Source organism: Pseudopipra pipra, chromosome Z (assembly GCF_036250125.1).
Source record: "Pseudopipra pipra isolate bDixPip1 chromosome Z, bDixPip1.hap1, whole genome shotgun sequence".
Taxonomy (NCBI): Eukaryota; Metazoa; Chordata; class Aves; order Passeriformes; family Pipridae; genus Pseudopipra; species Pseudopipra pipra.
In genome coordinates, this window is record NC_087581.1 from 29,853,787 (window position 1) to 29,881,473 (window position 27,687).

The window sequence follows — 27,687 nt, forward strand, 5'->3', positions numbered from 1 at the left end:
TGATTTTTAAGGCCAAAAAAGACAGTGAGAACAAACCAAATGAGATTGCAAGAACATCTGCATTGTTCTCCTATGTATGGGAGGTCATGGACTTTGTCCTGGCTATCCAAGACACATGTTGTAGTCTGCTATCAGTCACTATAGAGCCTTCAGTGATAAGGATGAGAAGTTTGGTGGCATTGCATGTGACATTTCAGCAACAGTCACCAAGGGATGACATCTCCTAAATACAGAATGAAAACAGAAGGTAAAGCTTTTAGTGACATCCAAAGCAGCAGTAAAAGACTCCACTTCCAACAGCTGTTGGATAACTCCCAGCACAGAGACAAGAGGAGCTTGAGATCTGTGGGAAAAGGGCAAGAGAGTAAAACAGGCTAAAAACTGTGAAACTTTGCTTCTGTCTCTTGTGGTTTTTCTGATACCTGTGGATCTTCAGGGTGTGATTGCTGCTGTTGGGAGCATATTGGTCAGTGCCATTCAATTTTAGGTGCTATTTACCAGGCTGTTTTTACAAGGGATGTACAGGGAAGCAAGGGCAAGCCACAGCAAAGTTCAGCTACACTTGCTGGCTTTGTGAATGATATATTTAAGCTTAGCCACCAAAAATAATAGTTTTGCCATGCCTCTGTGTAAACCTCCAAGAGACTGAAGAAATGATTCTGAACTACAATGCATTCTCCCTAAGGGACTTCTTGCAGCACTGAGTCCAATTATTTTTTAAATGTGGGGTTTAGCCCTCCAGGGAAGCCGTAAATGTGTCCATAACTGAGCTGTAGTGGGTTAAATATTCCCGATTGTCCTATTACAGGAATTCAGCAAAGAAAATAGGAGACAGTTCTCCCTAATAAAAGTACTAGCAGCTATTTTCTAGCAATGTAAGGGATACTGCTTCATTTACTCTTGAATATCTAAATAGTGTTTGGCCACATCTAAGTTTATTTAAATTTAATGTCTCAGTGGTTGAAACTGACCACTTCTATTTTTTGAATCACCTCTGGTGTGGACTTTTTAAGTGTCTCTTGATGATTACTTATAGAATAATGGAATGGTTTGGATTGGAAAGGATCTTGAAGATCGTTTAGTTCCAACCCCCCTACCATAGGCAGGGACACCTTCAACTAGATCAGGTTACGAAGCCCCATCCAACCTTTCCTTGAACACTTTAGGGATGGAGCATCCACAACTTCCTTAGGCAACCTGTTCCAGTGCCTCTCCACCCTTATAGTAAATAATCTCTTCCTGACATCTAATCTAAATCTCTCCTCTTTGAGTTTAAAACTGTTCTTCCTTGTCCTGTGACTGTCCATGTGAGAAGTTGCTCTCCCTCTTATTTATGTGTACCCTTTAGGTACTAGAAGGCTGATGTTGACCAGCCTTCCCTTCTCAAAGCTTAGCAACCTCAGCTTTCTCAACCTGTCCTCAGAGGAAAGGTTCTTGAGCCCTCTGATCATCTTCATGGCCCTCCTTTGCACTGGCTCAAACAAGTCAACTTCCCTTCTGTGCTGGGGGCACCAGAGCTGGATGCAGAGCTCCTGATGGGGTCTTAGCAGAGCAGAGGGGCAGAATCACCTCCCTCAACTTGCTGGCCATGCTGCTTTGGATGCAGCCCAGGACATACTTGGCTTTCTTGGCTATGAACGCACATTGCCAGTTTGTGTCCAACCTCTCATCCACCAGCACCCTCAAGTCCTTCTCTCCAGGACTGCTCTTGATCTGCTCATCCCCCAGCTTGTGTTGATACCAGGTGTTGCCCTGACCCAGGTGCAGCACCTTGCACTTGACCTTGTTAAACCTCATGACATTCCCATGGGCCCAGTCCTCAAGCTTCTCCAGGTCCCTCTGAATGGCATCCCACCTTTCAGGAGGTCTCTTGCCCTGTTTTGTGCTGGAACAGCACTCTCCTTTCTTCCTTTTGCTGCTTACGGATCTGCAGGAGCAATCTCTTGCCTTTCCCATCCCTTGCAGGTTTCCCTTATGAACTGTGCCCTTTGTAACTCCCTCCCTGCCATCCTCCTCTGTTTCTCCCAGGTAGCCTGTCCCTGCTTACACTTTCTGCAATGGCTTTCCAAGGTTTGAGGTCACTCCAGAGTTACCCATTCAGCCAAACTTGCCTCCTGCATTACCTCCCTGTTTCCTCACACTCTGTACATATGCTTTAGAGAGGTTGCCTTTCAAGTTCAGCCCTTTCTCCTGAGTCTCTTGCCATTTAAGGTAATTTAGCTTTTACAGGCTACCACTTACCAATTTCCTGAACAAGCCAAGACTGCTGCTCTGAAATGTAGGATCTTTATTGTGCTTTTTGCCTTCATTGCTTTCCTGAGTATTTTAAAGTCTTACTACACCTCACAGTCACTCAATCTAAGGCTATCATCAGCCTTATGTCCTTAGCCATTCCTTCCTTAATTGATACAAGATTGAGCAGTGTGCCTTTGCTAGTTAAAGGAGTACCTGCAATAAAAAAGTCTTTGATGCTCTCCAGATTGCCTGTGCTCTGTTGTTCTATCTTCCAGCAGATGCCTCAAAGTTTCTGCATGAAGACATCTAATACTGAAGCTTCTTTCAATTGTTTAAAGACTTTGTAAGCTTTTTCTTCTTGACTGGGCACTCTGTAGCACGTGCACACACACATATGCAAACCCTTGCAAACCTCCAGCCTTGGCTTCCTGGGTCAGTGATATGTTGGGCTGTTGAAACAGTGGGAAAACAGTGTGCAATATTTTAAGAAAGTACTAGACACAAAGTAAACTGGTGAGAAAATATGTTTGCACAGAAGAGGAATATTACCTTTTGCTCCCTGCATGACTTGGGATGAGTAATTTCCCCTCTTTTCCTCCAGGTCTCAATCTGTGAAGTCTCTGTGGTAGTAGACCGACTATAATGAAGATAGGTGATGTGTAAGCACTGCTACCTTCCAGAGATTGCAGGCATCATTGCATTAATATTCCTAAATGTAGTTTGCATCCTCTCTTCATGGAAGCTGAGATTTGGTGATACAGAGAACATTCAAGATGACTGCCCAGTGAAAAAGTAGGATGGGAATGTCCCCATGCACAAAAGCGAGGTTTGCAAGGAAGCATGGTTGCTAAAAACAATGTGTATGTCTGTACAGCATTCTCTCATTACCAGGAATAAAATGATTTTGGGCATGTGGAAAAGATCATACTCTAATTTGCTCTGTGTAAGGATTTTGAATTTCTGTGAACTACATGAGTAAGCTGTCTAGTACTGCAGAGTAGGATTAAGGCAAAAGATGAGTGCATGGTAGAAATAAATATTTAAATGACCTCTTCAAATTACTCATACATGTGGAAAGACAAAACATTTGTATTTTTCAGTCAAGAGGAATCTTTACGTACTCCTGAACAGCTGACATTTGCTTCATTCAGTGTCAACCAAGTTAAGTCAAGCCTTGTTTCCTTTTTGTATTATGCTGTGGGGCTTCCTTGTTTGGGTTACGAAACATGGAGATTCTCAGTGCACTGTGCACTTTTCTCTATACCTTCCACATAGAAATACCTATTTTTAGGCTCAAGTGTGTGCACAAAGACCTTAATTAAGAAAATATGTTTTTCTGAACTACCCTGCTTGTAATGTCCAGGTGTTTCTAACTGTGGTGTTTCCCCAAGCCCACTTTCTTCTCAGTGTCTTGCATTACCAGTAGCTACCTGCTGACAAGTTTTTCATCTTAGTTTTCTACTGTAATAATTGCACTGCCTCTCTTGACTTAAGTAGTTTTAAGTAGTAGTTTAAACCAATATGTGTATACTGGCAGTGCTGGTCAAGTTTATCTACTCCTTCTTCTGCAACTTCAGGTTGCTATGTCTGTACATCAGAAAATAAAAGAACAAGTGGTTCAATTAATCTTAATACCATTTTGAGCCTGCTGCTCTAATCAGTTGATCATGTTTACACATGTACTTATTCTGACATAAAACCCTACAAAAATAAAAGGGACTTCAATGGACAAAGAGAGGGTTTGCCAAATCCATCCCTTGCTAATATCAGTAGCTATGCCTTGTTTTAAACAAGACTGGATTTACTTTGATTTCTGCATTAGTGCAGATTACACTGAGCAGAACATTTAATGTATCTCATTGATTTTGCCTGTAATACTGTTGATACAGAAGTCACTGCTCTAATCATTTGTTTTACCATTAGAATTCTGTATGCAGATCTAGTCCCTGAGGATATCAGTGTGTAACCAGATACTGCATGATCTAATCAGGTTCTGCAAGAAATATGTTATCACTTCAACACTTAGCAGCAGAAAGCTTCATCAAAATGGAAAATTTATCTAATATTTAAAGGAAAATGCAGTTCAAAGAGACAACCATGAAAAGCAGAGGTATACAAAATTTAAAGACATTTCTCAGATTAAACAAAGCCAAATCCAAGCCAGAGTCTAAGGTGATTTGTTGTGACTCCAATTACTGCTAAAGGAGAAAATGTTACAGCTGTTGCCTCCGTTTATAGGGTTTATTCCAGTTCAGGTGAAATAGCATCGCTCTCAGAAATGACTGACTGGCAGGATTTCATTAATGTGATACTTATTTGCTACAGCATGCATGCTTTGGAAAGTAATTTTGAAAAGCACCTACAAAAGCATCGGTGACAGGCAAGACTAGTGCTCTGAACTCATTTTGATGTAGGATTTGGATGTCGGAGGGCCTAGTGCTGCAGTCCATTTCAAGTCCTGCTGACCTTGAAGGAGGTTTGCAAGCAGTGTGTCTGAGGCAGAGGAGCAGATGTGCTTGCTGCCAAGAATCTCACCACAAGCATCTTCTTTGGCTGGAATAGTGAGAGTGTGGCTGTGCCAGCAGATGGACAGTGTTTTTGTGGAAACTGCCAGGTCTTACCACCAGGTATTCAGCAGGCTGAGGGTAGACAAAGGTGATAAACATCTCCTCTGGTCAGCTTATCTCTCCATAAAGCAAGATGAAGCCCCTTGCAGGGGAATGATCATGCAGATCATTCACAGATGTCCTTAGATTTATCACCTGCTTTCATGTGGATGTCTAAATGCTGAGCAAAATTAACTACTGCCTTTTTTTTTTTTTTGATTGGTTGGTTGGGGTGTTTTGGTTTTTTGGGGTTTTTGTTTGTTTTTTTTGTTTGTTTATTTGTTTGTTTGGGTTTTTGGTTGGTTGGTTGGTTTTTTGTTTTGTTTTGGGGGTTTTTGTTTGTTTGTTTTTGGGGCTTCTGGGTTTTTGTTGGTTTAGTTGGGTTTTTTTGGTTGCTTTGGGTTTTGGTGAGTTTTTTTTTTTTTTTAATGGACATACCTTAAGGCAGAGAATTTTGCATAGCAAAGTGCCACACATATTTGTATTCAACTATATTGTAGAAAATAATAACTCCTGTACATAGACATGTTAAGAAGTATACCCCATTCTTGTCAAGAGCATGCAGTGGAGTTTCTGAATTTTATCAGTGGAACGCAGTGCTGTCCTTGTTTCTATCTATTGTACTTATTTAGCAAAGTAAAGGAAAGAATTTTAGAGGTAAATTTAAGAAGGAAAACAGGATTCAGTAACCTTGTGGATGAGCAAACGAGACTTGAAATAAAGGTCAGAAAGATTACGTGTCCTTGGCATTTTTTCAACTCCTATTTTAACTGGCTATAAAGGTGTGTGTGGAATGATATTGGTTTGTTTTGTTTCCTTTGATTCTGCAAATTAGACAGTGCATGATTCAGTGTGCAGGGCCAGACTCTCCCTGTTGGCTCGAGGGATTTATTATATGACTATCTTTGCTACCAGAACTGCTTCAATGTTGAGAACCTACTGGCTTCATTGAGCTTAAAGGCATAAGTAAGAGCTGGAGGAGAGTGACCAAGCATCAGACAAGCAGTGAAACAGGCATTACCTTTTTTTCAAGTTCCTGCAAAGTGCTGGTGGGGAAATGCTGCCAGACAAATGTACTGTTATTGAGGGAAAGGGCAGGAGAGGTGGTTGATGAGTGTGGTACAGGTCAGAAAATTATGTTTATTAAGGAAAAAATCACTAATTACTTTTAATCTACAAATACAATGCTGATACTTTTCCTCTGTTGTGTTTTTAGGGTCTCATGACTCTTTTAGCTTCTACATCGATGAAGCCTCTCCAGTTGGGCCTGAACAGCCGGAAACAGTCCAGAATTTTGTGTCAGTTTTTGGGACTGTGGCTAAGAAGCTGATGAGGAAGTGGTTGGCTACACAGACCATGAACTTCACCAGCCAGTTGGGGGCAGGTATACGGTATTTTGATCTTAGAATTTCCACCAAGCCCAGAGACCCAGACAATGAGCTCTACTTCGCTCATGGTTTATTCAGTGCCAAAGTCAAGGAGGGTCTGGAGGAGATCAATGCATTTCTCACTGAGCACCCAAAAGAAGTGGTCTTCTTGGACTTCAATCACTTCTATGGGATGCAGAAGTACCATCATGAAAAGCTTGTCCAGATGCTCAAAGATACGTATGGAAACAAAATGTGTCCTGCTATATTTGCCCATGAAGTCACCCTCCAGTACCTGTGGGAGAAGGAACACCAAGTGCTGGTGTTCTACCACAGTCCAGTGGCTGTCGAGGTAGCATTTCTTTGGCCAGGCCAGATGATGCCAGCTCCTTGGGCAAACACAACGGATCCAGAAAAACTGATTCAGTTCCTCCAGGCATCAATCACTGAAAGAAGAAAGAAGGGCTCCTTTTTTATATCTCAAGTAGTGCTGACACCAAAGGCTAGTACAGTGGTGAAAGGGGTTGCTAGTGGTCTCAGAGAAACAATCACAGAAAGGTAAGTTTATGGCTGGTAAGGTGTGCTGACTGTGCCAAGTGTGTGTGTTGGTAGTGCTGTTTTTCTAATTCCTTTTAAAGAAACCCCAGCAGAGGCATTTCTCCCATGCTATTGTGGGCTAATCAGAACTTGGGCACAAATCTAAAATCTTAAAGAGAAACACATTCAAGGACAAGCTTTTATGTCCTGAATGAAAATCTGCCGCTTAAAGCCTAGTGAGATATTATGGGATTGGCTTAATTTTTACTTTCTTTTTTTTTTGTGAACACAGGTTTTGCTAATTTGTTCTGTTTTTCAAATTTGATTTCTCACCATGTCTGTCTTACCTGGGATTTCCCTACTGAATGTGGACAAATCTATCTACATGATCTAGATAATTTGAGGTTTTATTTATGCATCAGTTATTGGATAAATAATTTGTTCATCCTGGCTCATCAGCAAAGCCTGATGCTGCAGACTTAGCATCCTTAACTACATTTACACACCTTAAAGCTGCGTAGTTTCTCTATCTCCATACAATCACACATCATATCGAAGCTAGCAGGACAACATTAGACTGAATTCGACTCCTAACAGTCTCTCACTTATATAGGAAAGAGACTGCAGACCATTGTATAGGTTCTGTACATGGAATACTTTTTTGAAAGGCTATTAGTTGTTAAATTACAAAAAAAGCTGCCTGTGAAAGACCTGCATTATTTATACCTTTCTAACTTTATTAAAATCATGGCCAATTTTCAGCTTAAAGGCATACATGTGCACTATGTTCTTGACAACTTGGTAGGAAACCTGGAATTTAATGCCAACACGCGAAAGCTGTTGTTTTTGGGTTTTTTTCTCCATAAAAATAAAGAGCTGCAGAGTGTAAAAAAAAATTTACAGTGGGGGTCACTGGCCTGTTAGTATTCTGCTCTCTGCACGAATGTGCTTGTGCCAGGAAGGTCTGTTGCAAATACTATCCCATTCTATGAGATGAATGATGCAGCGCCTGCAAAGAAAACATGCCTTATCTTTGAGAAATGTTGAGCCATTTTTATGGCAGCTTTCCAGGCAACTGTTAACTTAAAAAATTAGGCGAAAATTTTACGTGAAATGGTAAAACATTGACAAAGAAGGTTTTATGAGCAGTGGAATGTGATTCAGAAGTTCTTGTGTGACTGCATTTGCAGCTGTTGGTATATCCTTCATCTATGTTTTATAGGCTCCATTGGACTGGAGAATCTCCCTTTCTGCCAAGTCTGAAGAGCACTTCTCTATGCTGAAATACTACTTTGTTGATGAGTTTTACCAATAAACACCTTGTTGTTCAGGGATTTGTTTTCTCTGCTACACATCTTTCTGACTGTTCTTTAGAACATGAAGTAGCACAATCAGGAAACTAACAGGTTGTTCTTAAAGCTTGCTGCATCAATAAAATAGCAATTAAAATCCATTTTCTTCTTCTCTAGCTCATAATGTACTTTCTTGAAGCTGCTTGGAAAAATAAAGGCTTCAAAAAGATGCTAAATATGACTTAGCTCTGAATGTCCTGAGCCTTTGAACTCATAGTATGTCTTTCTCTACATCAAATTTTGAGATTGTGACTAACCTGAAATGTCAGTGAATAATTGGGATGAAAAACCTGGAAATACTGTTTTTCCAAATTTCAACTAAGATTTTTCACATGAGCCTCAAATGTGTAATCACATCTGCTTCATGGGTACTTGCTTCTTTCTTTGCATAACTCTTATAGCCACTATGAAAAAAAAAAAGGACCTTTAAAATTATCTCCAGGCTTGGAATGTGTGATAATGTAGAGAAAAACTGAGCTTGTATGTTGAGTAAAAGTAAACATCAAGTATATTCAGAACTGCTCCTCATTTTATGATGATCCTGTTAAATAGGCGAGCAATTAGAAGATGAAATGTAATTAGTAGAACTTGCACAGTCCTCTTCAACCTCACTGCCTTAAAGTTTTGGTAACTTAAAAGTATGTAATCCGTATGAAAAGAGCCAAGATATATGTTCCAGTTGTGCTGTGTTTGCTACTTTGAACCATCTCTTAATTAGTTTTAAAAAGATTATTCTGTCCTTTTCAGAATAAATATACAGGTCAAATCTCATCACCGTGTCTAGGTAGATAACATATGGACTTTTTTTACCAGTTACTAAATAGACTTATACATATTATACTGTTTTCTCCTTTTTAAGAAATGCTGGTGAAGAGCTTTATGTTAAGATTGCTTTTGGCAGCACTTTTGTGACCGTACTTAGATGGGGGTTTTCTCGCACATTAAATTTTAAAAGATCTGAATGCAAATGTGGAAAAAGGTTGAACTTTTCAAATAATCCTAGTGCGGGGTTTTGGTTTTTTGGTGGTTTTTTTTTTTTTTTTTTTCTAAACTAGGCATTACATTTGAGAAATATTTCTTTGGCATTTTCAAATAAAACCTGTGTAATTTCTTTTGTTTTTTCCTCCGTCTGTACAGAAGCCTTTTATATATGGATAATAGAGCAAAATTCAGATCCTTTCAAATTCAATAAAACATACCAGGTTTTGATCTCTGCAGTTGTTTTTTAGTCCTGAGATTATTTATGATTTGAAGAGCAATGGCTATCTTAGAGGGAGAACCTGGCTTTCCTCAGTCACAGCATCTGTCAGACTAGAAAAACTGTGAGCAGACACTGTGCAGCAATCCATGCTCCTTTCTGCTGTTTTTTAGCTTATGTTGTGAAAGAGCACAGTGAAATATTCCTCTGTAGCCAAGATGGTTGGTTTAATGGCTTTTCATCATGACTACCTGTGGTGGTGGAGGTCCACACATTCACACTGCAGTAGAGCAGTCTCCCAAGGCAATACATTTCAGAAGGAAAAGAGAAGTTATTCCTTAACCTGTTCCCCACACCACAGATATGCAAGATGGGAGGCTCACAGTAACCTTGATTAAAAAAAAAAAATCAACAAAAAAACCAATTTCATGCTCCTAAGTCTGAATTGAGTGAAAATATACCAAGACTGTTTCCTGCTGATAAGGTTTGCTCACAGGCTTTGTCGTCATCACAGGTAGTGTTCTGTGGTACAGTAATTAGAAAGAAGGAGAAATTATAAAGTCATGAAGCCTTCTGTCCTGCACAAATATGAGAGGAAAAAGCCATTTCTTGTAAGGTCTCCCTAGGACCACAGTTCAGTGTAACAAAACTTGATAACACAGATTTCATCTTCATTACTTGAATGAGAAGAATTGCTTGCATGTGTGCACATTATGTTTCTTGGATTTGATGAAAAACTTTGAGGACTATCAGTATGTTTTCAGGCTTAACATTCTGTCACTCACACAGTTTAGATGCCAAGAAATACTCTTTGATTAGCAAACAGTATGTGCCGAATAAATTATGTTCCGTGTGTTCATTGAATTAAATTCACAGTGAGGCAGCTGCCTTTAGTACATCTAAAAGGTGGCTGTGAGACACCCTTTTGATTAGTGTAGAGCTGTTCTTCCTAATAATCTAGTTTGTTTTCTGATTTGCAGTGAAATTACTAATTTTATCTCTGACACTTGAGACAAGCATGATATTCTCTTTGTAGTCTCTGAGGTTTAGTAATATAGAAGAAGACTAGATCTCCTTCAGACGATGCAAAAAACCTGTGGTACTTTTAAAGCTTTCAAAAAAAATAGAAAATAAACGCATCCCCTGCCAATTGTCACTTGATTTCCAAATTAATCTCTAAGGATAATGTTCCCTGTGGCTCACATATGACTAAATCCTTGCCTACCATGCTAAAGCTTCCTCCTTATCAACCAAACCAAATTAAAAAAAAAAAAATCCTGCACATAAGAATGAACCTTTGGAAGTGGAGGCAAAGCATCCAATCCACACTATTAACAGCAGGGGTGGTAAGTAGGCCACAGAGGCTGTCGGGAGAAAAGGCATCTCTTGGTACAGTCATGAACTAAGCAGAGTCAGATTTAGCTAGAAATAGGTGGATATTGTATGAAAAATGATCCCTGAAGTTGCAAGAAGTGGGATTTTTTTGAGTCAGTTACTGATGGTGCCATAGCTTGATCAGCGGAATTTTTGAGTTTCTGCGTGGCAGGAAGAGTGGGAATTGATCATACTTTGATCCTTGGTACCGACTGATGCCACACTCAAACTATTTTATGTGAAAAAGCAAAACAACAGAAATGGTGATTGTGACAGCTGTATTTTTCTAATTGTCTGTGCATCCTTCCTGATTGTAACCTTGATATCTGTCTCTGTGATGGACTGCAGGAGAGCAGCAGCCTCCAGTGAGCTGGTTTGGATTTCAGAACTCGACAAGCTGATGTGTCAGCTCCTTAACTGCCGACAGGTGATCAGGGCTCTGTCCCTCACTAATGTGTGTGGTATAACATACTTGCTTGACTGGACCATGCTTGCCTTTGGAGGTGGTTGTCTTTTTTTGTCTCTTCCCCCCCCCCCCCCCCGCCCCGACCCTAGAAGGCACAAAATGGCATTCTGGTATGTTGGTAGGGAATTCAAAAGTACTCTGGCCAATCCAGATAAATCCTTAGTATTTCTATTCTTCCTCAAACTATCCTTAATTACTTTTCCGGTCTTTCCACACAAGAAGCAGTGTCTGTGTTTGCACACAGAACAGCACAGGGAGACCTTGGTTTCATTTGAAGAATCTATCTACCATGTCAACAGGCCTGCACAGTAAAATCCCAAGTTGACTGTGTATGTGTAGTGACATTTCATCGGAGCATCTGTCTGCATGAGAATTTTAATACAGCATTCCCATAGGAAGGGCCGGGTGGTTGTGTCTGAAGGCTTTGGTCATGAACCTGGAATAGTATTAAATTGCCACAAAGTAACAGGAGCAGAGGATTTTTAATAACCTCATTGAAGCATTTATCTACATACCTACTAGTATCCTGTGGGATTTTGTCCAGAAAGGAGACTGTCATGGTGATCACCAGCTCTGTAACCACCAGCATTATCAGTGTCTTGTTTTTTGGGTGTTTGTTTGAGGTAGTTGTCTTGGGTGTTTTCTTGTGGTGGGTGGGGGTGTCTCACAGTCTTTCCCTCTATTTTGTCTGCTTGTGAGCTTTATCATGTTAGGCACCGAAACACCTGCTTGCTGTGTGAGTTATATATACTGTGTTACAGTATATGCTGTGTGACTACTTGTAAATATATTTTATGTGATCCTGTCACCACACTCTGAGCACAGTGTGACCCTTCATGTACAGAAAGCAGCAAGTGTTTTCCATCACAAACAGGAAATGTTCATTCATTCATTCAGCCCCACTGCTGTAAGCTGTCACTAACATCTACTTGCCTCAAAGATTTCATGCTTCAGTCTCTATGGCTGCTGTAGTGAAATTGCAAATGTCTCACTAAGTCAGTTGGGTTTTCTTTGATCTTTCTGCATTACTCAGATCACTAAGGAAACTCAACAGCTAATAGATGCTAACAATTGCTGACCCCAGGGAAAATGCATTTGCTGATGTTGGGCCTGGGTCTATGTACCTACTTTTACCTCGTTGTGAAGGGATTGATTCCTTGATGGATTGATCCTTCTGCTCTTCATTTATAAGGTACAAAATGAACATAGATTTACACAAACAAGCTCTTCCAGATGTATTCACAAGGTGATTTTCAAGCTGGTAATAATTTTCTGTAATACAATGATATGTAATACAAACTCAAACAAATACAAACTCAGTAGGTATTGGGACATCCATGTCTCTCTGTTGTGTTAGCACCTGCAAGCTGCAAACCATTGCCATCAGGACTATATGAATAAGTAGATCTGTAGACACATCCTTGTCGAATTTTAAGCAGAGAACTGGACAGTTCTGGACTAACTAACATGTTTGGTATATGTTTGAACATGCTGTATCATTCCTGACAGACTTGAGCAATTCTCAGCATCCTCTAAAGCCTTAGAGAGCTTTCAAATGCAATCTAGGGAGAATGTATCTGCACTGTCTCATGAGAAGTCAGCTGTCTATCCCTGACTTCTGTCTACCTCCATTTGGATGGTAGGAAAGGTGTAAGATACAAAAGGGTGTTAAGGAAACCTTAGCTACAGAACCCCCTTAGATCCATTGTCAGAAGGTACACCAAGCCTGCAATTAATTTCATTAAATGCTTACAAACAAGTAGCCTCTGTGGACTGAATGAGCAGTTGGGCATGCAGGCTACAGCCAGAGTTCTGTTGGGGTAAAGTATGCAGAAGAAGCAGGAATTCTGACACCCTGGTCCCACATTGGTGAAAAAGAGATACTGGAAGAGGGGGATGGAAAAGGATTTGAAAATAGGGAAAGCAGTCAGGCCAAATATCTTGGGGATGTACCACCTTCTATATGATGCAGAATTTGCATAAGCTGTAAAAATGCCCATGCTTTTCTTCTGTTAAAACAGTAATGTCTGTGGGATACAATGCAATTCTTTCTTAAGGAGCCACTACTGTTGTGAAAGATGCAGGTTTCATGCAATATAAAGCCTGGAAATATTTAACCTTCTTTTACTGATCTTTTCTTTACAATTTTACTTCTAGCCAAATGTTTCATAATTCTAATTTCCTCCAGAATTGATTTTTTTTTTTGGGGGGGGAGAATAGGGGAAGGGCTAAGATATAAAATTGATGTAGTCAAAGATAATAATAATAGTTTGTCTATAATTATAATTATATAATTGCATGTATTGACCCTGGCTGTACAGTTGCTTCAACAGAGCACAGCTTGTTATATTAAAATGTTTTTTAGTATTTATTTCAGACCCTAAGAAAAATAATAAAAGACATGTCTTTAAGATGTTGAATGATCATACAGTGGGATTTGACCTTTGGCAATATTTTAATACTGTAGCTGTTGATCTGAGGGTTTTTGTAACTAAGCAACTGTCATCCAGAATGTATTATATCATAAAAGAGTATTAAGATATGAACGAGAGTAAGTGGTTAGAGTGGAAAAGGAGCTGTGGTGAGATGTAGGCACTTTCCCATTGAACATTTTTGTTTTCTGAGCTATAGCAAAAAAGATGAACCTTGCCATCATTTGTTTCATGGTGGGGTATTGAAACCTGCCTAATTTTATCTTTCAAACAGCATTCTGGAACTCTCAGTTCTTCCAGCATGCACTGTTGTGCAGTAAATCAAGTATGATATCAGATCTTGGGTAATGGACACCTTAATTTTGCTGCTGGACAGCAGAGGGACAGCCATGGATCTTTATTCCCTTCCTACTTGGATTTAGAATCAAAAAATCACTAATGTTGGAAGAGATCTTCAAGATCCTTGAGTCCAACCTTTGACTGAACACTGTCATGCCAACTAAACTGTAGCACTAAGTGTCACATCCAGTAGTTTCTTGAACATTTCCAGGGATGGTGTTTCCACCTCCTCCATGGGCAGCTTGTTCCAATGCCTAACCACAGTTTCAGTGAAGAAATTCTTCCTGATCTCCAATCCAAACTTCCCTTGGTGCACCTTGACACCATTTCCTCATGTCCTGGGAAAGAAGGTCAACCTCCACCTTGTTAAAACCTGTACAACGTTGTAGAGGGCAATGAGGTCGCCCCGAACCTCTTTTTCTGGAGGTGAAACAACCCCAGCTCCTTCAGCTGCTTCTTATACGACTTAATCTGTAGACCCTTCCCCAGCTCTATTGCCCTTCTCTGGGCTCATTTCAGCATCTCAATGTCTTTCCCATACTGAGGGGCTGTCTCAAGTGAGCTGTCAGCTGTGGGGGTCATGCCGCCCTCCCTGCATCAAGAAGAGGATCTGCCTCTGTGCAAGGACTACTGTTGTCACATCCTTTCCTTAGCCACCTTTCTCCATCTCATTCCTCCCACACATGCTCTTTTTACTTTGTTTTGCTTGCTTCTCTAAGCTACTGCAATCAGTCAGCCCAGCAAGTTTCATTTCCACTTCAGCTACATGTGAGGTGATGGTAAGGTTTTGGGCAGTTAAGGTGAAAATATAAATCTGAAACTAGAGTATTACCATCAGCCTTTAAAAATGGTAAAGATTTAGGAAAAAATGTTCCATACCAGGGACCCTGTTTCAGGCTGTTGTCAGGTGCTAGGCAGGTGGTCCTAAAGCTCATTGCTGGAATGTCATCAAGGTATTTGTGTGTTGTCCAAGGTACTGGCACTGTTTCTGAGAAAAGTAGGAGCTCGTGGTGTGATGAGTGCCCAGTCTGATCCATCTGTTAAGCATCCTTCTGCCAAAGGTAAAGGACAGGGCTCAGCTGAGAGGGGTAAGGTCATCACCGTGGCACTGGAAATGAGAGTGTGCTCTTGCCCTATTTTCACACTAGGCACAGTGAGTTCTTCTGAGCCTTTTGCGAATCTCAGCGCAGAACATTTGGCTGATAATGATATGCCTAGTGGTGTTGGCTGCTGGCTCCCTCTCTCGATTGGATAGCATTTCACTGCTGTTACTGTCTGGCTATGCTAGAACAGGAGAGACATAAATCTAGTTGAATGGTTTTGTCTTGATGGAAACCTCTCTCCTCTGAGCTCTCCAGTCTGAGGAACATTTTTGGAGGCATTAATCCTCCATGATAAACATCTGAATTTTTTTTTCTTCTGAGCTATTTCTTATAAGACAGATAGGGGGGCTGTTGCTTGAAAAATACTTTTCAGCTCAGGAAGGACGTTGCTTTGTTCTCTAGTAACTGAAACATAAGCATCCAAAGGAGAGCTAAAAAGATGCTGAAGGATCTAGAGGAGATACCATATGGGGAGTGTCTGAGGTCACTAGGCTTGTCCAGCCTGGAGAAGAGGAAACTGAGGGGAGACCTGATAAACTGTCTGCAGCTTCCTCACGAGGAGAAGAGGAGAGGAAGGTGCTGATCTCTTCTTTCTAGTGACAGGTCTTGAGAGAATGGCATGAAGCTGTGTCAGGGGAGGTTTAGATTGGGTATTAGGAGAAGATTCTTCACCCAGAGGGTGTTTGGATGCTGGAACAGGCTCCCCAGGGAAGTGGTCACAGCACCAACCCTGCCAGACTTTGAGAAACATTTGGACAATGCTCTTAGGCACTTGGTGTGATTCTTGGGGTTGTCCTGTGCAGGGCCAGGCATTAGACTTCAACCATTTTATGGGTCCCTTCCAAATCAGGATGTTCTGTGATTCTATGAAATAATGCACTGGGTGGACTGACAACAACGGTTGGTTTCTGTAATTCCCTCTCAGTAACCTTCCTATTCTGCTAACAGCCAGCATTCACTGTACCAGCTGCACAGCTCTTCTCAGGGTACATTTATTCTGAAATACAGACTCACATCTGCTTGTTGTGATTTTTGTAAGTGGTTTGTATTTTCTCCAGGCTTATGTTTGTGAATCCATGTCATCTCTTAAATAACATCTCTGTCGATGCACAATATACCAGTGCATTGGGTCACACTGACAGTATATAAGTCCATAGGATTTGATGAGATGCATCCTGAAGTCCTGAGGGAATTGGCTGATGGAGTTGCCAGGCTGCTCTCTATCGTATTTGAAAAGTCATGGAAATCAGGTGAAGTCACAGGTGCCTGTAAAAAGAGAAACATTGTACCCTTTTTTAAGAAGGGTAGAAAAGAAGACCCTGGGAGCTACTGACCTGTCAGCCTCACCTCTGTGCCTGGGAAGATAATGAAACAGATCCTCATAGAAGTTATGCTCAGGTACATGGAGAACAGGGAGGTGATTTGGGACAGTTAGCACGGCTTCAACAAGGGCAAGTCCTGCCTGACCAAACCAGTGGCCTTCTGTGATGCACCAGTGGACAGGGGATGTCATCTGTGTGGGCTATAAAGCCTTTGACATGGTCCTCCACAGCATCCTTCTCTCTAAATTGGAGATATGACCTTGATGATGAAAGACTGTTTGGTGAATAAGGAATTGCCTGGATAGTCACATCCAGAGGGTAGTGGTCAACAGCTCAGAGTCCTGATGGACATCAGTGACAAGTGGTGTCCCTTGGATAACCTTTAAAGGTCTATTTCAACCCAAACCAATCAGTTATTCCATGATGTCTTTATTATAGTGTTTCTCAACGAAGTGTCTATCCTGGCTTTTCTCCAGGGGAATTTTAGTGTGTTGTTGATGCATCCTCTGCAGTCCCCTACTAAATTTTTACAAGCTATATAGTGTATTTTTTAGTCTACCTTTTCCCTGATGGTTAGCAGCCATGGTTCATTGATGTGGAGTTCTCATTAAATAAAATATGAGATCAATCCAGAATTTACCAGTATTACTGGAAACATGAGACTTCTCAAAATATGTGCTTATATTTAGTGCTAGTCAGAACCAGTAAGAGCGCTACAACATTTTTGTTTTTAAAGCTAATTTGAGCTCACGTCAGTGGTATATTGGTTAATACTTTATTTCCTTTGTTAAGAGTTTGGTCTACAGTTATTGGTTTTGTTAGATGTGACATCAAGTGCATGTTTATGTAAATTGTTTCAATCCATTTGTTCTTTTTCCCATCAATGCAGCTTTTTATTGAAAACTGCAGGTGTCTTAAAGTCTACTCTTTTTCCAGGAATGCTGCTTTTGGAGTTTTTCCCCAGGGAGAAGTCTATTTTAACAAAATATTTTAGGTGAAAACATTTCCATTTTCACTTCTATTAATTCTGTCTTGTCATTAGATTTATGTTACAGTGTTAATTGCAATATTTAGTGCTGTTTCTATATTCACAGCTTTTCATTTTTGTAGTCAGAAATAGGTCTTGAACTTTTTTTGATGGGAGAGGCCAACATTTTGGTTTTGCGTTCTAATTTGAAACAAAATCCCATTTTTAAATGCTAGAGTTTTAACAGCAGTTGTTGGTTTTGATATGTTGGTTTCAGATCTATTTAGTACCACAACAGATATCTAGCATTGAAGTATCCAAGCTTTGCCTGCCCCTTGATATTGATCAAGTGACAGTCTCCAGATAGTATACTTTTTGTCTCATTCCTAAAGTCTATTTTAATTTTGCTTATGGCTATTAGAACCTACAGTTTTATCTACTATCTATAGGGTGAATACCACCAGCCAAGCAAAGTAGAATTATTATTAACAGTGTTAATTAACCTGGAGTGCGTGGTAATAAGCACTGTAGAAGGGCAGAGTTCTTCAGGGAGACACTATTGTCCAAGTAATACTGTGGCGTATTTCAGGGTCTTCTGCTTTTTTTTTACAGGAGAAATAAGTTGGAATCTGTTCTTAATTTTTCCCTGAGAAAGTTCAACCTCATTGTTTTGTCTAGAAGTTAAATGGCCCAACTGCCCTCTCTAAAATTTAAAATTATTTGAAGTCAAGACAGACAGCATGTTGGCAGCTGTAGTCTAGAGGTAGTGATTTGTGACTGTGCAATGTGGAAGAGTCTGACTCAGCTTTTTAACTGATCTGAACTTCACTGTCAGTCGTGTTATGCTGCCATTGATAGACTTCTCAAGACTGTTGGCAATAAGGTTGAATTAAGAGTAAAGATGACTATTTGTATTTGATTTGAGAATCTACCAGTAATGAATGTTAAAAAGGATGTCTTAGAGGTCACCAGAACTATCTACCAGAGTGAAAGAAGCAGATTATATTTCCTCCAGTGGATTCCTTTGTACAGTGAACTGTACCATTACTACCTTAGTGATAGGTCCTTGTGATTTGGTTAAAATAACTGGTATTAATCCCACATATCTTCATGTCCAGTTTGGAAGTTAGTTTATCAAGCAGTGTTTGAATTGTCAGGATTCCATCTGGAGACTTCTTTTGCCACTCTCAATATCATTGGGGAAGATATTTCATAATAGCTGTTAGAAGTGAATATGTTCAAGCAGAGAGCATATTCTCCATGTCTAATCTCCATAGCAGAAAAGCTAGAAGACTATCATGAGCATTGCACATGTTAAAGCAGACCTCTGAAAACAGTGGTTTAGAGTGGAGAGCAGCAAAAATTAATGACCTAATCTAAAAATGGCAGGGGAATGGTCTGAGCTGCCTCCACTGTTCACAAGAGTGAAGAGCTTAGACGGAAAAAAATGATAATTGAAGATACAGAGGTTAATGGAAAGCAGGATAAGTGTTGATGAGGTTTTGCCAAAGGTAGATAGTGTCATCATGCATTTGGTTTTGTAATCTGTTCTATGGCAATTTCACAGGAAAATTTTGGGATATCAGTAATCAAAGAATCATAGAATGGCTTGGTTTGGAAAGGACCTTTTAAATCATCTAGTTGCAACCCTCCCACCATGGCCAGGGATACCTTCTGCTAGACCAGGTTGCTCAAAGCCCCATCCAACCTGGCCTTCAACACTTCCAGGGATGGGGCATTCGCAGCTTCTCTGAGGAACCTTTTCCAGTGCATCACCACCCTCACAGTGAAAAATTTTTTCCTAAATCTAATCTAAATCTCTCCTTGTTTAGTTTAAAACTGTTCCTCCTTGTCCTCTTTTTTATAAACCCTCTTTTATAAACCCCTTTAAGTACTGGAAGGCTGCTATAAGGTCTCCCTGAAGCCTTCTCTTCTCCAGGCTGAACAACTCCAGCTCTCTCATCCTGTATTTGTAGGAGAGGTGCATCACCTCTCTGATCATCTTTGTATCCTGCTCTGGACCCACTCCAGCAGGTCCATGTCTTTCCTGTGCTGAGGACCTCGGAGCTGAATGCAGGTCTACAGGTGGGGTCTCATGAGGGCAGAGGGGCAGAATCACCTCCCTCCAGGTCACACCTGGTATGGCCAGGTGCAGCTGGTGAATAATGTATAATGCAGCTGATAAAGTGTTAAGTAGGATGTTATCAACTGAAATGGAGTTTGGAAACCCAAAACTAAGTTGGACTTGCTGAAGGGTCCTCAAAGAACTGGGTCATGTCTAGTTTTTCCATGAAGGAACTTGAAGTCAGCTGTTAGGGAACTGCTAGTGGAGTTTGCTGGTAACATGAAGAGGCTACATTGTAACAAAGGAAAGCTGAGGGGAAACATACAGCAAGACCTGGATACCTCAGTACTTAGAGATAAGATGACATTCAGTGATAAAATGTGCAAGGTCATAGTGATGGGAGCACGCTCTGGTAAGGTGAGATCTCATCAGCTGGGAATAGCAGGCAAGGCAGATGCTGGAGTGTCACCCATGGTTGGCTAAAGCTGAGCCCTCAATAGGAAAAATCTGGAATAAAGGGTGATATCCTCTTGATACACACCTAGACATTTCCAGCATGTGCAGAAAGGTGGTGATACTACTATCTGAAGTGTGGGTAGGGTATCTTTTTTGGATGTTCAGTGCAGTTCTGATCATCCATGTTCTGGGGAGTAGATAAAATTGGCACAGATGCAGAGAGGGACTACTAACTAGGATAAACAGGATGTGAATTGCTGAAGATATTGAGAGAACTTGTCTTGTTAATCCTAGCACAGTGAAGCCCGAGACACTGTGTGATTGCCTACTGTCTGTAAATATCACAGGGGAATAAATACCAGGGAGGGAGAAGAACAGCTTTGGCTAAAGGCTGCTGTTCTCAACAAGAGCAACGTGTATACACTGAATAAATAAATTTAGGCTGGAAGTGAGAGGAGGGCTCCCTGCAGTGAAGTTTTCCAGCAGTCTTACAGCTGGAAAAGTGGAATTGAGTATGCTTTTGAAAGAGAAACAGAGATCATTAGTTAGCAGGTTCCTCCCAGGCCCTCTTCTACAGGAGAACATCATGGCTGCTAACCTGGCTTTCCAAAGGCAGCTATGCTCAGGTTTGTCCATGGCACTTGCCTTATGACTGGAGATGGGAAGACAGGACCTCACAGTGTTCTGTTCCCTGCTAGTCTGCTTGCCCCAGGAGTTCTCTGGTCTTGAGACACATGGGATGGGGACCCCCACCTGGGGATGGGGAAACAGGTGCTTTTGCAGTATTCATTCATGGTTACTGAGGAGTCAAAGAAGTCTTTCTTAGAGGGACAGTTTTTCCTGACCTGGGACGAGCTTGGCAGGAAGATAACCCAGTGAGCCTCTCGGCCCCAGCTGTATCCAGAACAAACATTTCTCACTGTAAAAGAGCAGTGACTATTTTTTAATATCTCCTGGGTACTGTATTTGGGGTAATTATCATTGGCATAGTAAAGGATTTATCATGTGAATGCTCTGGGCTTTTTAATTCTGGGTTGTGAGGGAAGTAAGTAGAAGGAAAGAGGAATAGCTCAGGGAAGGCTGCTCCTGGTAAATGATTCACAGCAATGCCCAGGATGCTATTTAGAAGGATAGTGCCTCTGGGATCCAGCTGATTAACAAAGCTGGTTTAGCTGTGGGAGGCCAGAGCTAGAAGCCAGAAAATGTATAAATTATAATAAGCAGCCTAGTCCTCCTCTGTGGTGAGAGGAAGCCGTTTTTGTGGAGAAGCTAGCAGGTGTGTGACATCCCTAGACCCCTTTAGCCTATGGTCTAGGCACCAGCCTGGGGTGCTGGGTGCCAAAACCCTGGGTGGCCACGACAGTGGTGCAATAAGGACCCTTGACCCTGTGTATCCCTTTGGTACACACCTTGCCAGGGAAACTGTAAAACCAGCTATGCAGAAGAAGGCTTGGTGAAGAAAAGAATAGACAGCAGGAAGCAGAAGAAGTGGTGCCTCAGATGGAGAGAGGTACAGCAGAGAGGAATTTTGATGCTAAACAGAAATGTGCTGGGAAAACAGAATTGTGAACACTGTTGATTCAATTTGTGAAATGGGGTCAAACTTGACTAGTTATGTTTGAGGAAAATACGTAAGACAACGGTTAAGCTTAATATTTTCTACCTTAATGTTTTAGAAATATTGAAGTGTTTTGACAGTTTCAAAATAGCTTTTTTTTAAAAAAGACATCTAATTTAAAATTTTAAATTTTAAGACACCAAAGAGTGAGAAAACAATGTTTAATTGACTACATTGAAGATCATCTAGACATTTAATATTTTTTTAATTAACTGAAAAACTGTATGTTCCTATATAATTTTGTCTCAACCATCTAATTTTCTGACTTGTTTTAATCACAACATCATTCATCATCTGTAATTATGGCCAATTTCTGTTATTTGGATGTGTTATCTGAAGCCCTTACTATATCCTTTGCTTCTTGCTGTATAGATAGCAGCAAGAATAAAAAACTGCTATATTCCTGTAGCTTTTTTTTCCACAGGTAATTATTTCTGTCATAATTTACCATTTGAACTTTGTTAGGTTGATTGCTTCATTGTAAACCTTTAAACAATAAGAAAATATAAAACTCCTGCAAGATACATCTTTTTACTCGAACTTTCTCTTATTTGAATATAGTTATTTTCCTTGCATTTTTCAACATTGCCTTCCATATGAATTATTCTACATATGTCTGTCTGAATAATGTATTTTGGAATATACTGAACAAGGTACTATGGCAAATAGCTGCCTGCAGTTTCATACCTTTTAGTTGTCTCCGTATTCAATAGCAAAGAATTCCAGTATTGGTGAGATTCAGTTTCATTTCAAGGTAGGAAGAAAACAGTTTTGCAAGCTACACTATTAATCTGAAAAAAATCCACTCTGGTCTCCCTGATCACCACTGTGTGATCTCCAAAGACATAACCAATTAACGTGGAATCATAGAATGGTTTGGGTTGTAAGGGACCTTTTAAAGGTCATCTCATTCCAGCCTCTCCGCCATGGGCAGGGACACTTTCCAGTAGAGCAAGTTGCTCAAAGCTCCATCCTGGCCTTGGACACTTCCAGGGATGGGGCATCCACAGCTTCTCTGGGCAACCTGTTCCAGCGTCTCACCACCCTCACAGTAAAGAATTTCTTCCTAATAAAACCTGCCTCTTTCAGTTTAAAGCCGTTCCTCTATGTTCTATCACTACATGCTTTTGTAAAAAGTCCCTCCCCAGCTTTCCTATAGGCCCCTTTTAGGTACTGGAAGGTGCAATATGGTCTCCCCAAAGACTTTTCTTCTTCATGCTGAACAATCCCAAGTCCCTCAGTCTGTCTTCATAAGGAGAGGTGTTACAGCCTTCTGCTTCAGCTATCATCTTCATGGATTCCTCTGGAGTCATTCCAACAGGTCCATATCCTTTCTCTGCTGGAAACCCCAAACCTGGGTGCAGAGCTCCAGGTGAGTAGAGGGGCAGAATCCCCTCCCTCGACCTGCTGCCCACACTGCTTTGGATGCAGCCCAGGACACATTTGGCTGTGAGTGCACACTGACAGTTCCTGTCCAGCCTCTCATCCATCAGCATCCCCATGTCCTTCTCCTCCGGGCTTCTTTCAATCCCATCAGCCCCCAGCACGTGTTGATACGGGATGTTGCCCTGATCCATTGCAGGACCTTGCATTTGGCCTTGTTGAATTTCATGAGGTTCACACAGGCCCATCTTCCAAGTCTGTCCAAGTCCCTCTGGATGTCATCTCTTCCCTCCAGCATGTCCACTGCACCACACAGCTTGGTGTCATCCACAAACTTGCTTAGGGTGCACTTGATTCCACTGTCCATGCCACCAACAAAGATGTTAAAAAGTGCCAGTCCCAATACCAACCCTTGAGGAATGCCACTTGTCACAGCTGGACATTGAGCCATTGACCCCAGCTCTCAGAGTGTGACCATTCAGAGTGTGACCATTCAGAGTGTGACCATTCAGCTCTCAGAGTGTGACCATTCAGTGGACCATTGGTCCATCCACCAATTTAATGTTGCCTCAGTTTAGAGACAAGGATGTCATGACTGTGTCAAAGACTTTGCACAACTCCAGATCAGAGGAGCAGTTGATGAGCTTGTCTAACTTGATCTGCTGGATTACTGAATAAAAACAGCCTTTGAACAGAGGCATCCTCGCAGTAGGTAGTATTTTTCCTGTTAATCCATGGACTATTATGCATTTTCCATACTAGCATAAGTCTTGTTTTACAAGGCCTTTTTCAGTCTTGATGTAAAAGCTAAATGCCACACTTACGTGTGGTAGCAGCTCAAGCTTTTAGCTCTAGCATTGCCAGTGTAGTTCCCTACTACATTAACCAAAATAACCAAAATACTAGTTGTCTCCTTAGTGAGATCTTTTGTACTACAGCATCCACTGAATCCTTTTCCTGCTGTCTGCATTCCTAATGCTGTTAGTTAATGCTCTAGGTGAAACAGTTTAAAACATGGAATCAGGGAAAAATAGGATATTGAACATTAATCACCTCCAGAAACTACCATTTGCTGCTACTAAATATCCCATTTCATTTTTGTACAAGGATAGACATGTAGATTCAATACATTTAGCTGAAATGTTCTTTGAAGGGAGAGTAGGACTAAGCATTTTGAGCTCATTTCTGCCTCTCTTTAAAAATGAAACCCAGAAAGTCAACAATAGCTCAATCAGGGAGAGAAGACATCTGGCTCCTGGTGACTCTGAAGAGTATGCTGCTAAGATCAGTTAAAAGATTCATCTGACCCCAGCACAGTTGTTTGTGTCATCTGATTAGATGTGTTTCCAAACTGTATACAGCAATTGGAGATGACTTAATTACAGACAAATTTTTCAGAAGAATAAATTCAGTGTTGCTGGAGGTTAATGTAGGTAGTTCTTGTAACATGTCAGCTGAATGTTCATTCAGGATCCAGGGAAAGAAATTCCTACCCAGTGTTGTCCAAATTTTCTGGTTCTATTCATCCTGACCTTGGTAGTGCCAAATTTATGACAATGCTACTGCTGCCTAGAGAGGATCTGAAGGGTATGGAAGTGCATTTGTGGAATTCCTTCCCAGCCTGTTTGTGTGGAGCTCATGTAAATCTCTGTGCTTCAGTTCCTTTGTTCCTTGTTTGTCTCAATTCAGCAGTTTGGAAGGATCTGACCTGTTATAAATCAAATCTTGTCAGTGAATTAGGGACAGAGAGGGAGCAAAAATATTTGTTGTGTTTCTCTTAATCCAGACCATTTCCATGTGCTGTTTTTATTTTTCCTCTACAGATCTATTAGCACAACTGAGAGAATTGTAAATTTTGATCAGGGAGCAGAAATAAACAGCTGGCATATAAAAGAGGACCTTTTAAACTAGTTTTACCACAGATAAAATTATGGTAGAATTATATCGTGTGGAATGGTACCTAAGATTCATCCTCTACAGAGAAGCTTATTTACTGATGAAGAGTAAATCTTTAGCAGGAGCAGAGTGAGGACATGGTGAACACTCTTGAGCAGCATGCCTTAATGCCATCATTTTGGTGGCATCCATTTGTGGTTAGTCCAGTTGGAGGTAATGAGGATGTATAAGGTTTTTTATATAGGGATATTCTGAATACAGAGAAAGTTTGTACGTACTGATTAAATTGAACATTTTCCAGGAGTGATTTGTATCACTCATCTTCATGTAGCTGATCCTGCTCAAGGTGGGCTGGATGAATTTGAATGACTTTTCAAAGTTCTTTCCAGTCGTGATTTTTATGATTCAGTGACACACAAGACATTCACTGCTCCCACTGGAGCGATGAATCTCAGCATCCTTGAAAAACCAAAGTCAGCATGTGCTGAGTTACGGCTCCAGAATTCAGTGTTCTTCCAAAGGTTGGTAAAATTGGATGGAGCAGGGGAAAGTTAAGGACTATAGGGATTCCTATTCAGGCTCGTGTGAGTACGTCCTCATGCAGAGGGGTTCTGTTTTTTGTTGAACAGTAACACCAACTTGCTAGAAAGGCTACAGGGAGGGAGGGTGTGTGCTTCGTTGGAGGGGGAAGAAATGCCACATGTCACTTTGCCCTGAGCAAAGGGACCTGCTGCAGTTCTCACTGGTGTTATTGGTAATGGGGACTTAATGCTAGTCAGCATCACACCCTGTGAATGAGACTAATTTCTCTTAGTGACTCCTTGCACTCCCAGAGAAAACCTGTTCTCTACCTTTAGTGATCAAACTCTAAACAGCAAACAGCTCTTTTGTTTTGTGTTTGCAAAGTTGCTTTTTCTCCTCCTTTTCCCTGAAAGCTCTGCAGAGAGGAATGGCTGTTTCACCATGGGAGGTCCTGTCTTAGAGTGCTGCTGTCATTAGTCTTCTGTCACATTGTCAGCCTTTGATGACTCAGACATAAAAAAACCCAAATGATCAACCCTCTTTCTGAACTAAAATACCTATGAACAGCTTTTTTAAAGCAGATTTTAATACAAATAATTAGGTCATTTTTTTTTTCTGAAAGCTTTTAATGGAGCTTACAGTTTTGCTGCTTGAAGTTACTTGAATGTTTAATTACTATTTTTTAAACAAAAATCAATGTCATTGAAGTCCACTTGAGAGCTTTGATAGATTTAAAGAAAAGAGAGGCCTTGAATATTCAGTAGTTTTGAAAAGGTCTAAGCCTATTTTGTTTTGATTTAGGTCAGCATTTCTCAGCTGAGTTCCTTTAATGCATCAGAAAATTGTTGCAGAAAGAAGAGAAAAATTTAAAAATAAACCTGTGCATATTTCTGCTTATGCAAGCAAGCAGGCAGAACAGGGAAAATAGAGGTAATAAAATAAGTGTCAAAGCTGAGCCTAGATTTTACCGGGTTGTAAATGAAAATTGCTATAGCAGTGCTATATGGGAAAGTATACGGCTCCTTAAAAAAAAGGCTGAAAATTATGTAGGGTATGTTTGCAGTCATGATGTAAGCCATCATGATACCCAGGTCATGTCCAAATTATGAGTACCTCTGACTGACCTATTGAGGTGCTACCTCGAGATAAATGCTTTGGTCTCAGAAGGAATACAGCTACATTAAGTATCTCTGCATGACATTGCATTGTTCAGCATCAGTAGGTCCCTACTATGCAGATCTCCTCCAGTCTTTCCCTTCTCATGCAGTCTTTTTGGCAGGTGCAAAGGTCACTCCAGAAATCTGCTGGGCAGCGTGAGTGGTGGGATGGATCTGGCTGCTGATGCTGAGGTGCGGTAGTGGTGGCTGAGGCTGGACCAGACCCTTTCTGTGAGGTCCTTCCACATCAGATCAGTTACATCACTTTCCTCCCATCACCCTGGGAGGGAGGGAGGGGCAGCAGTCTGGTACCTCCTGGTTTCCAGTCAGTGCAAGAAAATGAGATAGTCTACATATTCCTTCAGGACAGAAAATTTATCACCAAGATTCCTGATCTCAATCTGTTGTCAAACCCAGGTAACATGCCATTCTTATCCTCCCCTGCCGCAGCTAAGGCCCACCAGTCCTGTATCTTTCTCCTTCCTGCACTACTAGTGCCACTAGCTACTCCACTTCTGCCAGGGATGTGGAAAAGGGAGTTGATTTCAGATGCTGGTTTGTGGGGCAGTGCTGCACTGCCTGGCAGGGTCAGATCTGGCCAACTCGAACTCAGGACAGTGGAGCTGCAGCAGGATGAAAACAGTGCCCCAGGTAGTAGGGTGAGAGGAAAAGACTCTTCTCTTTCTCCTGGCACAGGTCTTGCTAAGGAGCACCCCTACTACCTCCACCCTGGCTCTAGGCTAAGACAAGCAGCACTCTTCTGTGCATGTGCCGCGGGGTTACACATGGCTTTGAAACCCTTAGGAATTAGAAATTATTCCTTTTGAGAACTGGGATTGTGGGCATAAGGGCTGGACTGGACCAGCTGTGGAAGGCAGCAGACTCAGTAAGTTTAAAGGGCTGCAAGTATTCTGCATCTGTCAGTTTTTCCTGCTGCCTGGCTCTTAGTTTGTAGCATGTTAAGGTAAGACTTTTAATCTTCTGTGGCCTTCAGAGTGTTTACTCAAGATGCTGACACCCCACAACAGGACTCCTGATCAACTCATCCAGCTTCCTCTGTATAATTTACAGCAGAGCAGCTGAGTCACTGGAGGACTGAAAGGCTTGAGGTTGTCCTCAGGGGAGCCAGAGCCTGTCCTGCATGCAACTTCAAAGGTGGCATTGCTGTCACTATTACAAGCATGACTCTGTTTTTTTAGGAAAAATCATTCCACTAACACAATGGACTTTGAATGTATGACTATGCCTCTGTAGTTATTGGGGTAACAGCAGACATTACAAACCTTGAGCAT

The 27,687-nt window shown here is 41.1% G+C and overlaps 1 protein-coding gene across 2 annotated transcripts in view; it reads left to right on the plus strand.

Annotated features, from left to right (window-relative positions):
• The window catches only part of PLCXD3 (phosphatidylinositol specific phospholipase C X domain containing 3), an 82,144-nt gene that overhangs the window by 43,968 nt on the left and 10,489 nt on the right, over positions 1-27,687 (plus strand). The window contains exons 1-2 of one of the 2 annotated variants that reach the window (XM_064641575.1): positions 4,221-4,345; positions 6,058-6,766. In XM_064641575.1, coding sequence (XP_064497645.1) covers positions 4,312-4,345; positions 6,058-6,766 — 743 coding nt within the window. In that variant the 5' untranslated portion in view covers positions 4,221-4,311. Of the gene's footprint in view, positions 1-4,220; positions 4,346-6,057; positions 6,767-27,687 lie in introns of those variants that run through there. The other variant, XM_064641574.1, reaches the window with a different exon arrangement.